Source organism: Drosophila santomea, chromosome 2L, assembly GCF_016746245.2.
Source record: "Drosophila santomea strain STO CAGO 1482 chromosome 2L, Prin_Dsan_1.1, whole genome shotgun sequence".
In the NCBI taxonomy this organism is placed as follows: domain Eukaryota; kingdom Metazoa; phylum Arthropoda; class Insecta; order Diptera; family Drosophilidae; genus Drosophila; species Drosophila santomea.
Genome location: NC_053016.2, coordinates 11340475 through 11362601, shown reverse-complemented (window position 1 = coordinate 11362601; position 22127 = coordinate 11340475). Strand labels below are relative to the sequence as shown.

The 22127-nt window shown below is 40.1% G+C and overlaps 2 protein-coding genes and 1 non-coding gene across 3 annotated transcripts in view; 1 reads left to right on the top strand and 2 right to left on the bottom strand.

The window, feature by feature from the left end:
* Window positions 1-22127, bottom strand: part of LOC120444348 (semaphorin-1A) — a 133283-nt gene that overhangs the window by 91899 nt on the left and 19257 nt on the right. Inside the window, 1 exon segment of the mRNA XM_039623931.2 lies at window positions 19403-19965. Coding sequence (XP_039479865.1) covers window positions 19403-19646 — 244 coding nt within the window. The 5' untranslated portion in view covers window positions 19647-19965.
* Window positions 11942-12014, bottom strand: Trnaf-gaa. Its single transcript has one exon. It is a non-coding gene; the product is annotated as a tRNA-Phe (tRNA).
* LOC120444356 (bomanin Short 3-like) lies at window positions 12712-13148 on the top strand. Its single transcript, XM_039623943.1, has 3 exons — window positions 12712-12839; window positions 12908-12986; window positions 13055-13148. The coding sequence occupies exons 1-3, from the start codon at window positions 12788-12790 to the stop codon at window positions 13101-13103; spliced, it is 180 nt and encodes a 59-aa protein (XP_039479877.1). The 5' UTR covers window positions 12712-12787; the 3' UTR covers window positions 13104-13148.

The window sequence follows — 22127 nt, the reverse complement described above, 5'->3', positions numbered from 1 at the left end:
AATATTGGATTTGCAACTTTAGGCTTATAAAAGAAATTTTAGTTGAGATGTTCCTCATTTCAAATAAAATATCTCACTAATTGGCCGCTTTGTTTGTGGCAGAGCTATTTTACAAGGATTTCCAAGCAGGTGCATTGAGCTGAGCAGCTCGCCCGTTTTGGCACTTTTATTGCCAGCATTTTTCCACTCCGTCTGGGGAATATCTGCAACAAAAGTCGGGACAAAGGCGGCTGCTGGGTTGGGGAGAACTTAATCCTGTCACCGAAGGAATGTCGTGACAAATAGTTCTTCCTGTCAGTCCACGACCATACATGTGTATGTATATATTATCGGCGGCAAGTTTAAGAGGCATGGTGTAGCTATAGCCAAGCCAGATCACGTAGCGGGGCGCGATTTTGTCACCAGCAACTGCAGCTTACTTTCTACACGTTCAACTCAAATGCATTTGCAGGCGGTGGCGCCTCAGACCAACGCAAGATTCACCAGACAGACATTTACATTTCGGTGTGGCATGGATGCGCCTCGCCCCGGCTAGCGGAGCTGAAAAGATACAAATGTATCTGGGGGATGCGGCTGTTGCGTGTGTGTGGCATGCAACGCCCCTGAAAACACTTTGCACACTGAATGCAAGCTGTGTTTACACTCAAACATTTCTTCGTTTATAGCACTGCGGTTGCCGGGTCGAGTTGGGACCACCTCCCAAATCCCGGATCCCGAATTCCAAATCCCCGGGCCAGAATCTCGTACCCTCGTCAAGATTACCGGCGCCCATTCGTTAAAGTTTTTAGTGGAGTGTAATTAGTCTTTTCTATGGCATGTTCTCGTTTTTCAGGGTTTTCCCATTTTCCCACTTGTAGTTTTTCTCCTCTATTTTGCTTTTTTTTTTTTTTGAGGGGCGGAAGGGTGGACCGTGTTTGAATAGTTTTGAAAATCCTTTGCGGCTAACACTAATTTGATGGTTTGGCATGTTTAATTTTTTGGTCTTTGTTTTCACGTTAATTTTTGGAGCGTCGGTCAGGAGGTAAAATCACCATAATGGGAAAATAATTGTTGTGAAAATACATTTTGTTGCCAGTGGTTGCGGGCAGCGGAGTAGAAGTGTTGAAGATTTTGATTGAAATAATTTCAAATTTAAGCGAATCTCTTCAGTCAATTTGTTTAATTATAAATGGCTGGTCAAACGTTATGGAAATAATTACTTTGGCAGGCAAAATTCAAACATATGGAATTTCGATTAAGAGCCATGAGTATCAATATAATTTAAATGGATTATTTATTATCAGAATGGATGTTTTATGGCATTTACAAACGGATTACAATTCAACAAATTTATATTGCACTTTGCGGTTTTTGTTGTCATTATTACATAGAGTGTTGTGGTCTTTTTTATGACACAAAAAGATACTTTTTGAAAAAATAATTTACCATTTAGAATAGTGATAAATATAAAGTTTAAACAAGTCCTATACGAGACTTTTGTTTTCTTACATTTTAGTACAACTTGAAAAACGTTTTCACTCCAATTAATACAAGAAGCTAAATTTTCTTCATGTTATTCCAACTTATTCCATTTTCCCATCAAGAGTATCGATTTCGATTTCAATTTAGCAGCAGCTGAAATCTAACCCAAAACAGCAACCAATTTTCTGTGTAAGAGAGTTCAATCGACATTTGGCATTTCATTTAAACTCGAGCAGAAGTCGATGATGGTTACTGAAGATACAATTGAATTCAATTACTTAACGAAACTGTGTCGAATTCAGCACAGACAAACGGGCAAAGACAAATATAGAAATAATTTTCTTCGACTTCTCAATTGAAATTGGTGCAGAGCAACTGAAAGGGAGGCGCAAAGACGAGACTTCTTTTATAATCGCCACATGTGTGTTGAGCTGCAACTGTTGCATTCGATTGGGTTAACAAATAGAGATACATTTTTATCCGTATCTTTTTCGCACAAAAGTCAGTGGCAGTTGTTGCCAACAAATGAGCTTAAGAAAACTGTCATTTTCCGTTGAACCTTTTTGCTTCATTCCACTTGACTGCTGTGTGTATCCATATCGTATGGATATGGTTCCAGCACTCAACGTTCAAGCTCCTCTATTCTCCTCGTTATAAATATGTGTAATATAAAACTTTGATGGTAATTATTTTCCAGCACAACACCCGCATGGAATTCCCACATGGGAGGCAGCTATAAATTGAAACTCTGGCAATGGGGAGAACTGCTGCTGCGAGTTGGGTGTGAAAAATGGAAAGCATCTATAATCTAATTTTATCATTATCACAGATGTCTGAGCTAAGTGACGTCACGAGCTGCATGTGCATGAAATGCTTCAGCTGAGTGGAGTTACAGATGAAATGGAAGTTCGTGTGTGCTTAGTACTCGACTTTTTGATGACCTATCATATGGCACTATAAGTGTTTATATTATTACTGATCTGTTATCATAGCTTTTCTCAAAAGATGTATTTTATTTTTGCAGAACTTTCCCAATGCAATAACAACTGTAAAACTTTTAGCTGTTAAATTGCGTTGCATTTGCACTACAATTATCATACCTTGCGAGCATTTAGGTAGAGGATATTAAAGTGGAGCCCTGTCAGCGAAATGGGAAAAGTGTATTATTGTGTAAGAAAAATCGCCCGGCACTTGACTTTGCCGGCAGCAACAGCCAAGCTGCAGCAATTTCATGCAACTTTCATGTGACTTTTGTTTTTGTCAGGACGCCCACACACCCACTGACTCTGAGCAAAAAAAAAGTGTGTGGGGTGGGGGGTTTGGTTGAATGCAGTGGAGTGGAGTGCAGTGGAATGAAGTGGAGAGGGTGACCATTCAGCATTCAGCATCCTGCTTAGCTACTCTTCGGTTGTCCTTGTGCTTATTGTGCAGCTCGGCTTTCCTGTGTCTGAAGTTAAGTGCAACTCTAACATTGTGCAGCAGGGAGATAGCACGACATTCCATTGTTGTGTGCTGACTACTCCCTGAAAAGACTTAATTCACCCCACTCAGCCTGGAGCCAATTTGGTGGGCAGCCCCCTCCCCGCTGTCCTTCGATAAATATATAGGTTTGTATACATATATATATATACGAGTATATGGGAGGCAGGGTGGCAACTAACCGACTCTATTACCCAGCGCGGTTGTTGCCATTGTTGCTGCTGCCGTGGCATTCAACGCAAATGGCGACAACATTCAGACGCTTAGCAAAAAATGGGAGAAAATTAATCCCCGGGTGGCTGGGTTGGCAAGGTTAAGCTTTCACGCTGCCATCAGAAATCCCACCAAACTTAAATTTGCTAAGCTGTTGCAATAAAACGAGGGGGGTCACAACTCAAAAGGTAAACTTCCAAATGTAAGGGTCATATAAAAAAGTCCTTCAGTTGAAAGTGGAAAGTATATATGAAGTACAAAAGAGACCACTACTACCTACTACTTTTAACTTCTTTGGTCCGTTGTGTTTGGTGTACATACCTGAAACGATAAAGAAGGAACATATATTAGCAATTTTATCAGTAGCTTAATAGGTATATATACTAATATAAGACTCGTGAAACTATAAAATTAATCACGTATTAGCTTCAACTGAACCCGTTAAAGTGCTAAGTACTTAACCCCTTTAAACAAGAAGTGCCTCCATTTCGAGATCCAAATAATCCAAGTGAGATAAAAAACCTTTTAAATCAATCCCTGTCCCAGAACAATTAAATAGATCTCCCACTCACGAGCAACCAATTAAAGATGCCCAGCGAACTCGTAAACTGAATCATTTACCAGAGCACAGACAGGTCAGGTACTCACAGATGTCAGCAGTAATTACGAGTATACATACGTTGCCCTTTTCTCAACGAGTTCGGCAAAGAGGTAAGAAATCAATTGTTAACATCCAGCAGACACGGCCACATCAGTCAATGAACCGCAGAGCGGGAATGACATGCAGCATGAGCAATTGTGACCTCGACCTTTGGAATTGGAAACGCCCACGATCCAGCAATTCATGGATCATTAAGCTGGAGCAGAAATTAAAAGGGCCCCACAAACACAAACACACAACAAATGCCTGTTAAACAATAATAACAATAATAGCAATAATAATAATAACAAGAACAATGCCAGCGACAACAGCCAACAGATGCAGTAATTAATTCTATGAAATTTACGAGCGGTCAATGTGCGGGGCTATAAACTTCTGATGATGACCAGATGACCCAATGGCCACAGGATAAGTGGGCTTTTATTCTTGATATCATGACTAAGCCAATTTATCGATTTAAACAAGCAATTAAACAGGTAAATGGCTGAGGATTATATGTATATCACTTCATTCTGTTCTCATATTTCCAAACGTTGTGCTCATTAAAATCTATCTTGAGATGTTTAGATTTAGATTCAATTATTTTTAAACCCATCAGTGAGCCAAAATCTGTTGCAGATTTATGCAACTCAATAATGTAAATGAAATGCTTAGCGTGTGATTTATCGAACACAATTCAAATGCAGACTTGCGTACTAATTTTTAGCGGCAATAAATTTGTACAAGTTTCATGGCTGGCGATGTCAGGCAATTGTAGAAAGTAAGTAGCATAGAAGCGAGTTTTTATTCCCAGAAACTGGACTCAATGTACGATTTATGGCATCGCTTTGTCTTCAACCCAAACACACACTTGCATCTGCTAAATGTTTACATGGCTAATTATGATTTATTGGAGCAATCATTTTTCTCAACTGCCGGCAAATGTTCAAGTATATACATAGATATAGACGAGAACGGAAGTCTGTCGACTTCTAGGCCATGCCACACTGCTTCTTCAACTTTTCTTGCCCCCCTCCCTCTCACTCTCTTTTTCTCTCTCTGGCACATCTTCCCTCCCTTTTGTTTCGGGATGGCAGTGTTGGTGGTCCTTGAAGGACATAGTCGCACTTGCAGGCGAATGTCCCCTTGGCGTCTTTGTTTATCTAAGTTAATTACAGCAAAACATTCTCGGGGTGGCCCGCCACACTGCCCCTCTCTTTCAGATCCATTCATCCATCTCTTTCTGACACGGAGCACGGGTTTTATGGTGGGCGGTGGGTATTCACGCATGTTTGGGTGCGGACAGTTCCGCTGATTAATTGCCGCTAAGCATACAAGCCGCCATTACTCAGCCGCCCTCACATAAAGGCCTAAATATACATGGCCAACAGCGTGGCTTCAGCAGGGTTGTTAGTCTCTATGGTTTAGGTTTAGGTCCACATTAATGTCCGGGTGGAAAGCAGCGTTTACGGAAAACTTTGCGAAAAGATTCAAATTTACTTTCAGATTACATTCATCTAAACTTCAACAATTGCATTATTAATACTTTCCAAAATGGGGTTGAAACCTTCTTTATAAATTAAGGATTTTCTATTGAAAATAAAATATTGATTATCAGATCTCTCATATTTTCAGTTTCAGTGCACCAAAGCCAGTCTAAACTTGCAGCTGCAATCGCTGAATATTGAAATGCAAATGCGAGTGAAAACCATTTCCGACGCCGCTTCGATGGGGATTGATTGTCGAGTGACGTGGCCAGCCAAGTGGCTACGTAGAGCCATTCGAGATCCTGCCACACTCCTATCCCCGGCCCCCAGATGCCCGATTACCAATCCTGGCCTGACCGCTCCTCACTTATTGTTTGCTAGTTTGCTAGCTCGACTAGCCCGTGTCCAAGTTCCCTGGCAAGGAAGTAGCCCGCTTGTCCAATGAATAAAGAAACAAACAAACAAGAATTTCGTACGCTTGACTGCATGTCTGCATGAGCGAATGAATGAATGAATGAATGAATGAATGAATGAATGAGTGAGTGAGTGACTGACTGACTGGGTGGGTGAGTGGTGCAAATGGCTGAATGAATTGTCGGTGGGTTGTATAAATCAACTTGGCGTTTATCTCAAAGCAAATAAGTCAACAGTGTAGACGGATAGCAAAATGCAATGTGAATGCGAATGTGAATGAGAGTGCAGGGGTCGAAGGGAAATGCTGGGTGTCTGAGTTGCTTTGCAAGGGGTCAGGGAAAACTTTCCCCGGCTTACAGTGTGTGTATGTGGTTGTGAGTGTGTGTGGTTGTGACTGTGTGTGTGTGTGTATCTGTGTGCGATGACATGGACGATTTAGTTGCGCATCCGTTGTCAGCTTCAAGTGACCCCATCAAGATCAAGCCCCCCGCCCAAACAGCTCTAGAATTAAGATTTTGCACTCGACAGATTCAAGTTGAAATTATAAAACTTTCAAATTGCAAAACTGGACTCACTGAATCCGAGCAAGCTTCAGAATTCCCAAGTAAAGTTGTTCCTACTAATTAAGGTCATCTGAAAATTGAGTTCGTCAAAAATGTCCTTTGTCTAAGCGAAGGAATATGCATAGTAGTTTAAATTCTCCTATTAATTCTAATAAACAACTAATTGTAAAATGTGCAAAGCATAGCAGAATGTAAGTTATAGGAAATACGCACACACACTATCTACAGCAATCTAGTTAAGGTACCTATTTCCGATTGACTTAGACTTGTCATTAATAATTTTATTTAAGCATAATTTGGTATGCAATCTAACAATGCCTAGTGTTCTCCCAGGACAGTCAGGATGCATTTGCTTTCAGAATCAGAGTTTCACAACTGCAAATCTTGTACTTAAGATGTATCTGCACAATGTGGCGGTACGAATGGAAAACGTAATATGATAATGTGATGATTCAGATGCACACACGTCTGATTGCCTCGTCAGCTGTGCGAATTATCTTTTGTGGACACGAACACACGAAATTTGCCAGCAGAGCGACCAGACCGCAAAAGATCCATATATACGAACACATAGCCATACAATGGGCATGGCAATGATGCATTCAAACCATTTGGTTTTCAGCGATGCCGGAGTGCAGCTGTAATTCATCAATTAAACTGCGCCTTTATAGAATTACCAATTACCATTGCACACAGTCGACAGTCGTCAGCCCACAAAATGCAAATGCGAGCCCCCAAAAAGATTTCAATATTGGGATCTGCTGTTCTAAGCTCTTACCCCACCAATGCTCGATACTCTGGCAATGTGCGGCTTTTGGCCATTCGGCAACAAAACTAATCGATGGCGAAACATTTGCCCAGACACAAAGCGAACCTAATGCAAACTGAGAACCCCAAAACTCCAGGCCCATAGGCACACAGTCGGTGCAGTGTCGTTGCCATCTAATAAAAGATGCACATTGTATCTCATAGTATGCAGAGTATCTACGGCATTCAACTCCACCCGCTGGCTCCCAGTGCAGCTCAACTCCTCGTCCATTCTCCTCCTCCGGCAGCTTACTTTGCGGCCAGCTTCGGTTTGGGCCGGTCCTAATGCCCATTTGCCCCTGCATTTGCATTAAAAGGGGTCCGAGCAGAAACTGTCAGGCGGACGGGCAAACAGAACCAAATAGTCGGGCTTGCAAATCACACGGCACAGTGGTGCAAAGATGCGCGGACATTGAAGCAAGGTAATAGGTATAAATCTTTAATAATAATGCATTTCATATTGCAAGCTTCGTATATGTATTCGACGAATAATGAATGATGCATTTCAGAGGTATTTATTTTCTTTGTTTAATTAATAAAGTAATAATGTTAAACATTCATAAAAGATGCAGTTATGTGAAATAATACTTTTACTATACGTTAAGCATTCAGCTTAAACTAAAGAATACATAACATTTGAACCAAGGTCCAGCCAAAACAGCTCACAATTCACAATGCACATGTGGAGTGTAGTGGCGGAGCAACAGTGGGAAGTGGGAAGTGGCAAGTGGCAAGTGGAAGAGGCTGGTGTAATTGTGAGAGGGCGCCTGGTCTGCGCCACATTGCTTATTTAATGAGATTAACGTCTAAAGACAAATGTCATGTGCATGTTAACAGACCGAAAGCAGAGGCACTGGAAAATATATATTTTGGAGTGCGTTCCGACCAGGCTGGCTCCCGTTCCCATCTTTTAGGCCTGCGGTCGGGCAGTTTGGCAGCTGCTGCTGCTTCCGTTTACTTTCCCGTTCCCGTTCCCGTTCCTGTTCCCGCTGACGACGATTGTGGGCTTTGCCATAAAAGGCAGAAGGCGGCACATTTAAAATTCTAAAATGTTTTTGTCCAGCCTACCGCACCATAAGCTGCAGAAACACGGAGCGACAGGCGAGGAAAGACATAACCCAAACAAGGAGCAGCCAAAAGAGTTGCTGCGATATAAGTTAGAAGGCGTTTAGATACCCTATGTTTTGAGGTGCCTCTTAAAAAACGAACTGTGGCTTGGACATAAAGTTATAGATTCGATGGAACAGCAACTATCTTAAGAAAATAATCTTATTCGAATCAATTAAATGAATCTTGCAAATATGTCTCGTTAAAATTTTTTTTTAATTTTGAAATGTGAGTTAAGTATGTGAGCTACATCTACTTTTGACCAATTAAGACCACTTTCGGTCCACGGTGCATTGGTGGAGCTTCAAAGTGGCCGAATGCCATTACGTTAACTGCAAGGAGCGGGCGAGCATTTGCCGCAGATGCCATGGTTGCCAGGCAGAAGAATCGGAGGTGAACCACAAAGGACTCCGCTGCAAATGATGACAGCTCAAGCATCTGAAACGACAGCCTTGACCGCGGTGAAAAGTGAAAAGCTGTCAGCAGTTTCTGCCTCGCTGTCCGACTATAAAATATATAAGGCAAGAATCAGCCAACTATAAAGAGCTAACGAGCTGTAAACTATGAAAAAAGTAAACTCTTTGCTGCTTCATATTACTGCAGTTTTTATTCAAAGATTTTACCCTGCTTAAATTGAGCTATAAATTTGAGTGGACTGAATGTAAATACGCTCCAAGGACACATGTTTACAAACAATACTGCCCACAAAAAGGTTCATTGACCATGTAATGGAAAAAGATTAAACAATTTTATACAAATAAAATGAAAATATCTTAAATTACGAGTATGTAATTATTAAATCCGAAGTTAAACAAACCGAAACTACACTAAATCAATTTCTGCGATTGTTATTCCACTCCTTTCTATCATTAATACTACCAATTAGTTTAATTGTAAAGAAAATTGCTCAAGTGCTTCGAACATTTGATTGATAAACACTTAAGGAGCTTAGTTTAAAACTCGCAAATGACCTCTAAATCTAAACCACTTGAAATGCAGAAAGACAGATACTTAACCAACTACACAGCGGATGTTGCCGCAACAAATCATCAGTCTAGAAAGGGGACAAATGCCTACAGATACAGATACAGATACAGATACATATACAGATACAGACATGAGATACAGATACAGAAGGCAGATACGAAACACTGATTGTGGGGCACACACTTGCGGTGGATTCCTGGCTGATTTGCCGATTGTCACAACGACATGCGTCTCAATAATTCATCACGAAGGCCGAAAGGCGTCACGAAAAGATTTCCCCCACAGACTCCCTAGGCTAAACTTCGATCCCCGACATGGCGGCAAATTGCGTTGACGCGGTTGCACGTTGTCACCGCAGAAAAATCGAGCAAAAAAAAAAAGAAACACTGGGAACCAGCCCCAATCTCTCAGGCCGACTCCTTGGTGTGACTATGATGTATAAAATGCGATAAATCTCGCCAAAAGGAAACGTACAGAGCCGCACAAGAAAAAGTCTACAGCGGATTTACTCTAGTTAAGACGGCGGAAGGTGGTTTCTCAAAGACACTGCGAGAACAGGCGAGCTTTACCTAAAATATGATGAAAGTTTACAAAATTTGTGTACAGATAAAGAGTGGATATGTATATCAATATTTATAACATAAGCAATAACATAAGCAATTGATGTCTTGCCGCTTATACCAAATATTTAAGAAATACTTTTTTTTTCTAGTGCAAATCGAAAGCTGGCACGACGGAAGGCATTTGTTTTAGGCCGGGATCTGCTCGGTTTGGCACTCGGTGGCGAAGGGGGTTTCCTCTAGCGGTAGCCCGCCTGATGACAACAAATTGTACAGCGGCTGCGTGGGATGTCAACTCCTGTCGCCGACGATGATGATGCGTATAAGGAAATGGGATTGGATGGTACTCCCGAAGATGTCATCGCAACGAGGGTTGGTCTCACAATTGCTCATAAGCGTATGGGACCCGTGTAATGAGTTAAAATGGAAGCCTTAAGGGTTGACCGAAGTGGTTTAATAACGTCTTTGGGAATGATGGATGATGTGCAGTACAAAACAGATGTTTCAATTATGAACAGATTTCTTAGGGGACGATTATAGAAAGGGGTTATAGAGTTTTTAACGATTGGTGCCATAACCCTAAGTGTTTAAAGGATTTAAGACAAATATAGTTTGCCAGATAAAAAAGGTCGGACTTATAAAGGTTGGATCCCAGACATCATCGCTCATCCAATGACAGAGAGCCCAGCCAACCAAGCAAGTCATCAATAAGAAAACAGCGATTTGTTATTGGCTATCGTAAGTTTTGCATCTCCAGACCGAATGCAGCCAAATGGACGTCACGTGAGCACTTTGCAATCCAGCTGTGAAAGAAGAAAGTCCTAGGGAAATAGGCATACGGTGCTGGCTAAAGTTGAGGTTGTTACATGGACGCCAGTGGCGAGGATCATTAGCGTGGCTGGAAAAGTGGGCAAGGTGAAGAAAACTGGGAGAGTGACACGAACGACGACAGGCGTCCCCATGCGGGCTAAACGATTACTTCTTTTACAAACTAAAATAAAAAAAACATATAAAAACTTTGCGACTCTGCTGCTGACAGGCCAACGACTACAGAAAGCAAAACAAAAACGGCCGCGACAGCGTGGCCTTAACTTGAAAAAGTTTATGGCCAAGACAAAAGTTTGATTTATGTTTTATGGCGCATAATTCAGGAGGCAAAAAATAAAAAATAACAACTAACTTTCGGAAAAGTGTTTATTATTTTACTGCGAAAGCCCAAATAGGTAATTAGGATCTAGGTAATCACAAGGGCCAAAACTTTTTGCTTCCCAGCCAAAACAATTAATTTTAGTTGATTTTATAATTACCTATTGGCCATGTTGCAGTGGAAAGCAATGATAAAAAAATACAATAAAACTAGATCAATAGTAGAACCTGTTAAGTAACCCCATTCTATTGAAAAATATACATTTTTAAGTAGCCAAACTATATTCGTTTTACATTGCCAGATTCGACACCTAAATGTCGGATAAGCTGCACTTGCACATGCTAAAATCTTTCACTTACCGTGTTGCCAACTGTTGAGCAACTCATTTTCCTGTTAATTAAATTAATTAGAGCACAGCGAGCGAGGAGAAAGCGTACCATACACGTATAAAAACGATGGGAGCCAAGTTAAACTTTTTTAATTGCATTCAATGTAGCTGCCAACTACAACAAGGATAAACCGACTATAAGGCGTTAAACAGAGACAGAAGATGGCACTGATGACGTTGGCAACTTGGCTGAATGTAGTTGGTAGTAGTAGTTGGGCGCATTCCTGGCCATCATTTAATGACATTTTCATCAAGGCCCCACCGCCGATCCCGCCCGCAGACCCGAAAACCCCCTCATTATCATTATAATTGTCATGCTGATTTTTGTGCTCCCACTTTCGCATGGCGGTGCCTCGGCATTTTCTGCATTTGTTTGGGGTAAAAGTTTTGGCAAAAGTTCGTTCGCATTGTGATTTGTGCGCAGTGGGCGAGATTGTTGTCGGAATACATCAGCCAGCCAGCCTCCATCCTTAATCCTTGACGCGGCGCGACTTCATTTTGTAATGAGCGCACTCACAGTACGGATGTGTCCTCCATAGAGACACCAAAGAATGTCGAAAGTTCTCGAAGGGAAATACGGCGAGGAATTACAGAATGGTTCCGCATTACAATAGATAATGAAAATACTGAATTTACTTGAAGTAAAAGAATAAAAAAAATAAATAATAACACAAAAAAGAGGTCGACTTGCCGAAACCCGGGATTGAACCGGGGACCTTTAGATCTTCAGTCTAACGCTCTCCCAACTGAGCTATTTCGGCACTTGAGCATATCGCGATAAAAGCTCAACACAAGCTACAAGACACAGCTATTAGAACCGTCAGGGCAAGGGTCAAGATTGTTATGAGTGCTAAGGCTTGTTCTTATCGCTCAGACGCTCAAGAGTACAAAACCGCATAACGATAGTGGAGATCTAAAAAGCACAGACCGTAAATAGTTGATAAATAAATAGTTGAGGGAAGTTGATATGGCCATGTCCGTCTGTCCGTTTGATTGCTACGCCCATAAGCAGCACAGGCTGCCATGCCAACAGTTTTGAAAAATATGTTGATATTTTTTCTATTTATTAGTAGTCTTGAATATTTATCGATTTGCAAAACAACTTTTTGGCACGCCCACACTTTTGAAACATTAGAACATTTTTTTCATTTAATTCACGATTATCCTATTTCTATCAATATGCCTGAAAAATATGAATATTTCTTGTTCGCGCTTCTAATAGTTAAGTAACGGGTATCTGATAGTCGGGGAACTCGCCTATAGCATTCTCTCTGGTTTTCTTTTTAGTTGTTTTCGGTATGTTCAAATAAAGTGACATAATTTTATATTAAAATTGAGTAGACGTAAATCCGAGAAGTTTGGAATTTCACTTTTAGCATTGGGCAATACCACAACTAAATTAAAAATTCGGATCCGAAAAAGCAAAAGCCCTGATAACAGATGAACGCATCGGATTGGCGTCAGAGCATAAATACTGGGTCAGACGGACAATAGCATCAGTTCAGTTTGCAACTCTAGTCTAGCTACTTCGAAGATGAAATTCCTTTTGGCTGCCTTCCTGCTCGGCCTTTTGGCTCTGACCATAGGTATGTGTCGCCCACAAAAAATTTTATTTTTCAATTTATGTCCTTAATAACAAAATGTCTTTATTTAGCAAATCCTCTGGCACCCGAACCCGACGTAATTATTAATGGAAATTGCTACAACTGCATCATTCTGATATATCCCAAGAGGTTAGTGTTGCCGACAAAAATTTTTTATTAATTTGTTATGTCATTGATAACAAAATGTCTTTATCTAGCTACCCCAATTGGTACCGACGATGTCATCATCGACGGCATAGGTGGTGATGGTATTGCAACGTTACAGCAGATGAATATATTGGCCAACAGCGCATCAACAAACTTCTTATTTATTCTGAGTGGAGTACCTAAATAAAAACTTTTTGATTTAATCTCTATGACCCAATTCCGTGTATGACTATTTTACTTTTTTATACCCGTTACTAGAGAGTAAAAAGGTAATCCAGATTCGGATATAATCTCTCAAATAAAAATCAATACACACGCTACAGTCAAGTGGCTAAAGGTAAATGTGAAAACAGCATTAATCAAAACCAAGTATTAAATTAGCTTTTGCAATTAATATATAATTTTTTCCACGTTTCATGCCTTTCTTGAATAACTTTAAGTTTGCTGATTCCAATCGCTACCATTTTTCCCTTACTGCTCTTTGGTCTTTTCTAAAAAGTTGAATTATTAAACTTTTAATCAATTTATCAATATTAACTTTTCACTAACTTTTCTACAGTCAGCCACTCTTTTTTCCCATTTTAGACCACCTCGAATGTGTGTCGTATACCGGAGCTAAGACTCTTTAACTTTTTCATTAGAGTTGTGAGCGGGATTCGCTTCAATTTTTAGTCGTTACGCCATTTCAATTACTGGCCAAGTGCCAGGACGAGCCAGAAAAGGACACACGACGCACGATGTCCATGGCAGGACCAGGACGATCAGTGGCAAATTTATAGAGACAAAAAGCTAGGACAACCAGAAGAACAAAGGGAATAAGTAAAATGTGTAAAAATGGTGAAGGGAATGGCGACGACAACGTCGGCACCGCCATCGAGCTCATTTGTCCACAGATGCAGTGGAAAAGGAGGCGGTGAACGGTTAAAGTGGGGTAAATGGCAAAAGGGGGCGGGGTGGTAATGCTGCTGCACTTGTCGTATTACTAATTTCCCTGGTGACCAAGAGCAAGCCATTGAACCTCTCACATTCGTGCACTGATACAAACAAGATCTACAGGATTCAATATACCAATGCATGGGCCAAAAAAAATTGATTTTTATAATGGTTTTAGATGAAAAATAATTTTAAAATGTACTTTTAGCCAGAGCCTAAAATGAATAAATTTCATAAAAGTCACCTATATATTTGAAAGACAAAAACCGGCTCTAGCATTATATTCTTTTTTAATGTGTATCTATAAGTTACGCCATTAAACGTTCAATCGTTCGAGTGCAACTTGCTGCATCAACAGTGTTGCCACGGCAACTTTTTGATTAACGCCATTATGAGGTGATTGTTCAGTTCAGGCCGGCAGGAATAAAGATGGGACGGGTTAAGACCGTTAAGGCTCGTTCCTGGCGACTGCATCCTGCGTCCTGGAGCGACTGCCGCTACCAAATTGCACTCATGTGTGTAATTTATTTTCTCGGCATGAAAAACTTCCTAACCGGAAAATGAGGCACTCAATTAAGAAAACGTTTAATCCATGAAATGTTCCAATTGCACAGACACACAAGCACGAGCAAGTGCAGCATTGGGAGGCTGGACACGAATTCATGGGGCGGGTTGGGATATGGTATAGGTTATGGTAGAGGATGGAACGACACTGCCCGGTGGGGGCTGTAAAATTGCTGTCTATATAATTGATTGGGTGTGCCTTTCGGATTTGCTCTTTCGCTTCGTTTTTCCTCACATTTCTATTTTATTTTTTTTATTTTTTGTTCTTTGTGTTTAAAGCACAAACCAGTGATTTGTAATTCCCAATTCAAATTACATGGCATAGTTAAATGAGAGAAATTTATATCACAAACTGATGAGCTGGAATATAAACTTTAAGCACAGAATATATTTAAAACTTTGCTGTTAAGTAACGAAATATTTTATGACTAACATTTTCTGCTCTGCTTAAAATTAAATATTCATTTTTTTTATTTTGAATTGATAGAAAACTAAAAAACCCATCCGACTTGATTTTTCTGTGATGATAACTTTGATAACATCGTCACGTTTTGTCTATGAATGAATTTGAATTTTTTTTTTGTCTTCTATCTTTTTGTCTATCATCAATTTGAATGTATGGATAAATGAATGTAAATATGGACAAGTGGAGAGGAAACAAAGCCAGACAGAAAATCCAAACGAAGTTGGGCAAATGGGTGGCATTTTTGTAGTTGTTGCATTTCCGCCCTTTTCGACATTCGACTACTGCCAAAAATGCATATGGCAAGGAAATGAAAGTGCCGGGTTGAGAATTGTGGAAGACTGCATACATAAGACGTGTGGAAATTATGCGAGGCGCGTGTCAAGTGGCGCAAAACTGCAAGAAAACTTTTCGCCAAGTCGGTGGTTGCAATCCCCCTGCTTAGTTGCCTTCCTCCCACTTCCCCCCTCCACAAAAATCATTATTTCTATACTCATACACAGACATGCACACATAACGCCCATTTCATTACCATTCCGCATCCCAGTCAACGCTTGCAATTACATTGTGAATTAAATTGTAATGAGGCGCATGCGGCGAAATATGAAAATGAGACCGAAGTGCCGGCAGAGCCAAGGGAAACCGGAAAATGAAGAGGGGAGGGTTGGGTTTCTGCACGGAATTCCGACTTCGCGCACAAATGGCAATTAACAGTTATGTTTGCTGTTCTGACACGTTGCAGACAGTTTTAATGACGGCCAGAAGAACAGAACAGAACTACAGAACTATTTTTGGGCGACGGCGACGGCGACTTCGACTTCGAGCAAAGGCCGCAGACACCCGCTGCCAAACGGAGACTTCAAACAGGAAGTTAAGGTTCTGGGGAGACTGTCTCTACACGGAAATGATTAAATTATGACTTTTATTCGTGTGACGTTATATTTATGCTCCTTTACTATGACTTTAATAGTCAAGTTCGAAAATAAATAAAAACAAAGTTTCAACGTTTATCAAATATTAAACAAAATTAATCAGTTTACATTCTTTGTTCCACTGTTTTTGTTTTTAGGTCGAACATTAATTTTACCAAATATGTGGCACTAGTGGGTGCTTTTTTTTTCTCAGTGCGGAACCTGAGTAATGCAGTTTTCGCTCGCCTAATTGGCTGCCAACGGAAGTTCGTGTCATTTAAAGTCAATGATGACAACTTTGGTCAGCATCTGGATGTCTTAAACTTCCACAGGTTTAATTGAGCGGAAAATATCAATTTAACAGCCACAGTCAGATGGAGAAACACTAATTAAATTACGACACCTTCTCGAAAATTATTCTACAGCTTTGACATCGGAAAATATTAGTGCTTTAAATAGTGAATGTTTAGATATCAAATTTATACCAGGAATAAAAAAATCGTTTCCTATTTACCAAGATGGTTCATTTGCATGCAATTTATATTGTTCGTTTTATCCTCTTTTCCAGAAATTGGCTTTGTGGCAATCAGGAAATCTGCGCACGTACCAAAATATAAGCAAAAGAAACATTTTGCAAAGTGTCCACAAAATTTAGCGAAGAAAGAGCGAGGGGTTTGCACTTGCACTGGGAAGAATGCGACGCGATAGTGCCCCAAAACGATCAGCATTAGCTGGCTCCCCTTGCCGCCCACTTGATATACGTAATTTTACCACAAATGTTGCGCCCGCTTTGGCGTACAAGTTGTGGAAGGAGCCAGAAGAAGAAGAGTGCATTTAAATGACCGTTTTGTCGCAGCTCCTAATGACAACCACTTGCGGCTGTCAAATGCAACTCTGGCCACGCAGAGTTGTAATATTTTATGGTCCAAGTGGTCCAATGGTGGAGAAACAGCAATGGCAAGAGCAAGTGCCGGAAAAGAAGGGGTGTTTGCTTTTTATTATACCCAGTAAATGCGGGTATACCCTCGAGGTGAATGGTAAAAAACGAACAGTACTTGTTTTGGTATTATAACACATACATATGTAACATTTACTGATTAAGAATGATAGTCATAAGCTGTAAAAGCATTTTGGGTACCAGGTACTTGATAGTCGGTACGCTAGGCAGAAAGTGTATCCACTTTCTTTTTCGCTCTTTTGACCAACAATGGCATATGAATGCATGGCCCCACTCACACATTCACCCAAACAGCCTTGCTCATTTGGTCTGCGCCTCCTTGGGCGCATTCATAATTTCCCCATTAACCCTATTTTCCTGTTATGCACGAGTGCCCCAAACAGCGTAAGGAAGAAGAATAAATTGTCACCCAGCCACCCACTGGAAATGACGCCTTTTCGTGCCCACTCTCCTGCTCCCTGATGGATTTTAAATGAACTTTAACACGTGCAATGTCCCCTGACAGTGCGAAATGAAGGGGACCAGAGCTAAGTAATTGGTTTAGCACTGCGCGAGTGGGAATGGTCGAGGGGGACCGACCGACCGAACAGGTTCGCTTCACAGATTATCCTTGAGTTGATTTTACAGCTAAACTAATAACAAAAAATGTTCATTCCAGTTGGCAACAGCAGTTGGCGCAGAGAGAAGACTTTCCTAATGAGATATTGAGCATGCAGAAATGGCAAATTGTCTGGCGTTCGTAAGAAGATTTTACTCAATCATTAAAGTATTGCAAGATGAGAATACCAATACAGGTATATGCAATCGGTTAATAACTTTATCTACTTCGTTTCCTAAAAGCATATTGAGTAACTTTTTCATTACAAAGTTCAATTTCTGCAGACAAACTCATTTCCGGATCCCGAAATGTACTTTTAGCTGTTTTACTTAATGTTTACGAATTTTCCCAAATGTGATTTCCAATTCAAATTCATAGGTAAGAAGCATTTCTAAAACCCATTCGGTTGAACAACTTCCGGGTATACAGGGAAAGGAATCTTTAGCAAAACCTAGTAGAACGATGCGACTCCATATCTTGGCTGCTGAAATTGTCTTCAAGAATGCAACATTTTCATTGGCAGTCTGGTTTTTGCCCTCTCCTGTTCCCATTTCAGAGTGTGCCAAATGCACATTTAATAACGTAATTTCTGAAGCGTGCACAAGATATTTTTAGAATTTAGTTCTTCTGCGCCAAAAACTCCAGCATCGCCTCGACTTTTTCTCCATCTGCTGCCGGCAACTTTTCTGCTTCATCTTTCACAAACAAAAAGCGGTGCAGAAATACATATATAAGCAGAACTATGTACATAGAACGCCGTATAAATATACATGCATATACATACTATGTATATAGGTATATGTACCATATATCTGTCTCCAACCTACGTGAGCACGATGAAGAAGTCGCCCAACTTTTTGGCCAAAAAAAAAAAAAAGAAAAAAAGAAGTGGGTAAGGAATAAAATTTGCATATGCAACGTAACTCCTGACGACGATCATGACGGCAACGATGATGAGCAGGATGATGATGTCGCACATTGAGGACATTCACAGGACACCAGAAATAGCTGCTGGCAACAGCTAACAAACCAACCCATCCGAGCCATTCCAAACCATCCACACCATCCACACCATCCACACCATCCTCTACCATCCACAACACATCAGCCCAGCACCACCCGACTATCCCCCCAATCCCCACTCATTTCAGCACTGAAAGCTTCGCCACTTTTATGCAAATAATGTCTTCCAGGAATTTTTGTTATTTATAGTTAAGATAGCAAAACGTGTGGATGTCTGGGTATATCTCAAAAAGTGTGTGCATTAGTAGCTCTATGTCTCCTGCTCGCACACACGCTTTGTCCAAGTTATTGCTTCATTTCTTGAGCAAACTTCTTCACCTGCCAAAAGTGGATACTTTCGAAGGATGGCAAAAAGGTTTCCTGATGAGTTGGGAGTTAGGACGAGTTTTTTGGATGTCAGACTTTAACGAAATATCTGCAACTATCTTCCGGCTTCCTGTCATTGCCATCGCATGAAAGTCTGGCAGTCAAATTACATTTTGTAGCTCATAAAAATGTTGTCATTAAAGTTTTTTGGCAGCTGACTTCGATTCGTTGCTATTTCGTTTCGTTGCCTTACATTCCAACTCCGACTCTGCATCTTTTATTGGTCATAATTCCAATTGGCATTTGCTTTTGTCTTAATTTGGTTACAATGACTGTGGCTCTGCACAGTGACATTGGAAATTCTCTTGAGATGTTCACTCTTTGACTGGCATTGAAATATGACATATAAATTTGATTATGGGATAATAAATATGCAAATTGTATGTACTTCTTGAACATATAAAATGTTATATAAATAAACAAATATTGTAACCACGATTGGACTAAATTACTTTTAGCACACAAAATTGAAACCTTGCTGTGGACATTCTATAAATTGATGTCTAACTTTCACCATTCAATTATGTTTTGTGTAAAATAAATACCTGAATACTTTTATGATTTCCTTAGAACTAAACTCACCTAATTCAACGTAGAGTTTTGGTCGTATATTCTCCTGCCAGGCACTTTGATTACCAATCACGAGGACTGTAAGTAGTAGGAAGACTTGCATCCAACCGTATCCGTAAAATTTGCTTAACTTATGTTTCATTATTGTGGCTTTTGCCGTTGCACCTTTCAAATGCATTTTGTGGCCTTTGTTATAGTTGTTGTTGCTGCCGCTGCCGCTGTTGTTATTGTGGTTTGTGTTGTGTGAATTTAACATTTCTATTTTGCATAAAATTTAGTTAAATTTCAGTTGGATTGATTAAATTTGCAACATCTATTATTGTTGATTTTCTGTGTGTGCCTTGCCTTTAACTATATTGCAGTTAAATGGATTTGATTTTCTGTTTGTTTGGCTTGGTTGTGCGTGTTTCAAAGTTATTGCAGCTGAATTTACTTTTTACTTTAAATTGATTTTAAATTATTTCAAAATATATATTGTTTCATTTTTTGTTCAACAACTTTTCATAACAGGGCTTAAATTGTCTCTGGGTTTCATAGGCGAACAAATGGATTGAGGGATGAAAGTTCAGTCATTTCTGTAACGAGAGAGAAATCGTAAGGTATTAGTTTGGTTTAAGAATAATAAATACTCGGCACACTGGTCGTATGCGCAATTTTAAAGCTTTCTGCGTAACCATATGCTTTGGCTCGAGAAGACACTTTTTGAATAATCGAACCCAATATATATTGTCTTCCAACCCTTGTTTTAGCATTTTTTTCAATTTCGCATGCATACATTTTGTGCTCGATTTAATGTAGGTCTCGTTTACCCTCTGCGCTTAAATGGGCTTATTGTGCAATCGTGTGTGTGCACACCCGCACAAACAAATACCACACACACACACACGCACATGACCACGCCCTCTTATGGGAAGTCGCAGAAATTGTTTTTTTTTTCCCCGCCCCATGCAGATAATTTTAGCGACCTTAGCCCACAAATGGAAAACTGTAAGAAGTGGAAAACAAAATAATACAAGAAATATAAAAAAAAACATAAAAAATAAAATAAATGAAGAAAGCAAGAACAAGGCGAGGCGAGGCGAAAAGAATTTGAAAGGCAGCGAGTAATGGGTAAAATGGGCAAAAGGCGGATGAAGAAAGCGAGCAAAGAGTGGGTGAGAAGAGAAAAGGTGCCAAGTAGCGTGCACAGTTAATGAGTTTTTCAGCACATCCCCCGGACTTCCACCACCCATCGAAAGCACCCACCCAGCCCCCAAGTAGAGGAGAAATGCAGAGAAATTAAAATGTGGCACGAAAATGTACAAATCTAGAACACGAAGGGGTTGACAAGGTGCGCCGAATGGAGGCGGAATGGGGTTACTCGGTGTCATAAATCTGCCACAGGTGAACTTTGAGGTGGGTGTGGCTGGTTGGTTGGGTGGTTAGTGGGTTGGGTGGCTGGGTGGCCAGAGTGCAGTGCAATTTGTTTTTCCAAGTCATGTGCATCTGTGTCGGCTTCGTTCTAATTATGACGTCAACGCAGCGCCGAGGTGCCAACCAAAAATGAACGAGAATGCATGAAAAAGACTGCAAAATACCCGCTAATTTAACTGAAAACCTGTTTAAAGACTTAGTTTATATGGGCAATAAAGATTCAGTGCTGTGAAAACTACAGTTAGATAATTTAATTAACAAATACTGACGGTCTTTTCAAAACATTAAAAAATAGAAAAAAGAACCATGTTTTTCCACAACATGCTCTTAAAAAAAAAGAGCATGTTAAACAAGAACCCTAGCCTATAACATAATATATTTGAGGAATGACATTTTTACAGGCATATAAATCATTTATATATTATAAATAAAATATAATAAATACTTAGGATTTAAAGTGAAAAAGTATATGGAAGCAAAAGAATGTCTTATGTATTCAAAAATGGTTGCCTGTATGTAGAATATAGAACTTAAATTAAACGCTGGAGCAGAACTACATTATTCCAACCGGAACTTCGTATACCCTGCAGTGTCCAACGCACCCATTACCAGAATGACCCAAAACGAGCTGGAGGTGAAAGGGCAGCAGGATATGCACACACATACATGTGAGTGGAGTATCCCCCTTGCAGCTCCTCTGCTGTTTTACTGTTGTAGCTGTGAGCACTCTGCCGATTGTTAGTTTGGATAAAAAGCAGACAGACACACTTGCCGGTTGGGATGTGAATACGTTTGAGGACAGTATAAGTGGCCATATGTTTAACAAGTGCCTGTAAGTGTTCACGCAAAATTTAACTAAAAACGCTGTCACTGAACAGTAAGCCATAAACAATCGAGAGCAGTCGATTGGCTGTTTGAGGGGCACACATATGAGCTTGTCAAGGTATTAACTGCTTACAGTGCGAGGGAACAGGAAATGAAAAATAATATTTACAAAGCACAAAATATAATACAAAATAGTTGAATATTTTCAAATTGTTTGAAAACACACAAATTTCAAATACTAATGCAACTCCAAGTTGAAAACATTTATTCAATTAAAAACATTTAACTATGCTGATATGATTTCAACTCGCACAAAATTTAATGGCACACTTGCCCCAACCATTTTCATAACTCAAAACCTAACTGTGTTTACCATTAGGCTGCAATTGCAGCATTTCCAACACACAAGTTTCAATGTTTAGGAATAATTTAGAGCTAAGCATTTGGAAGCCATCTACTATTTCAACTCGTAACCCGCTTACAAAGTGCAAACATACAA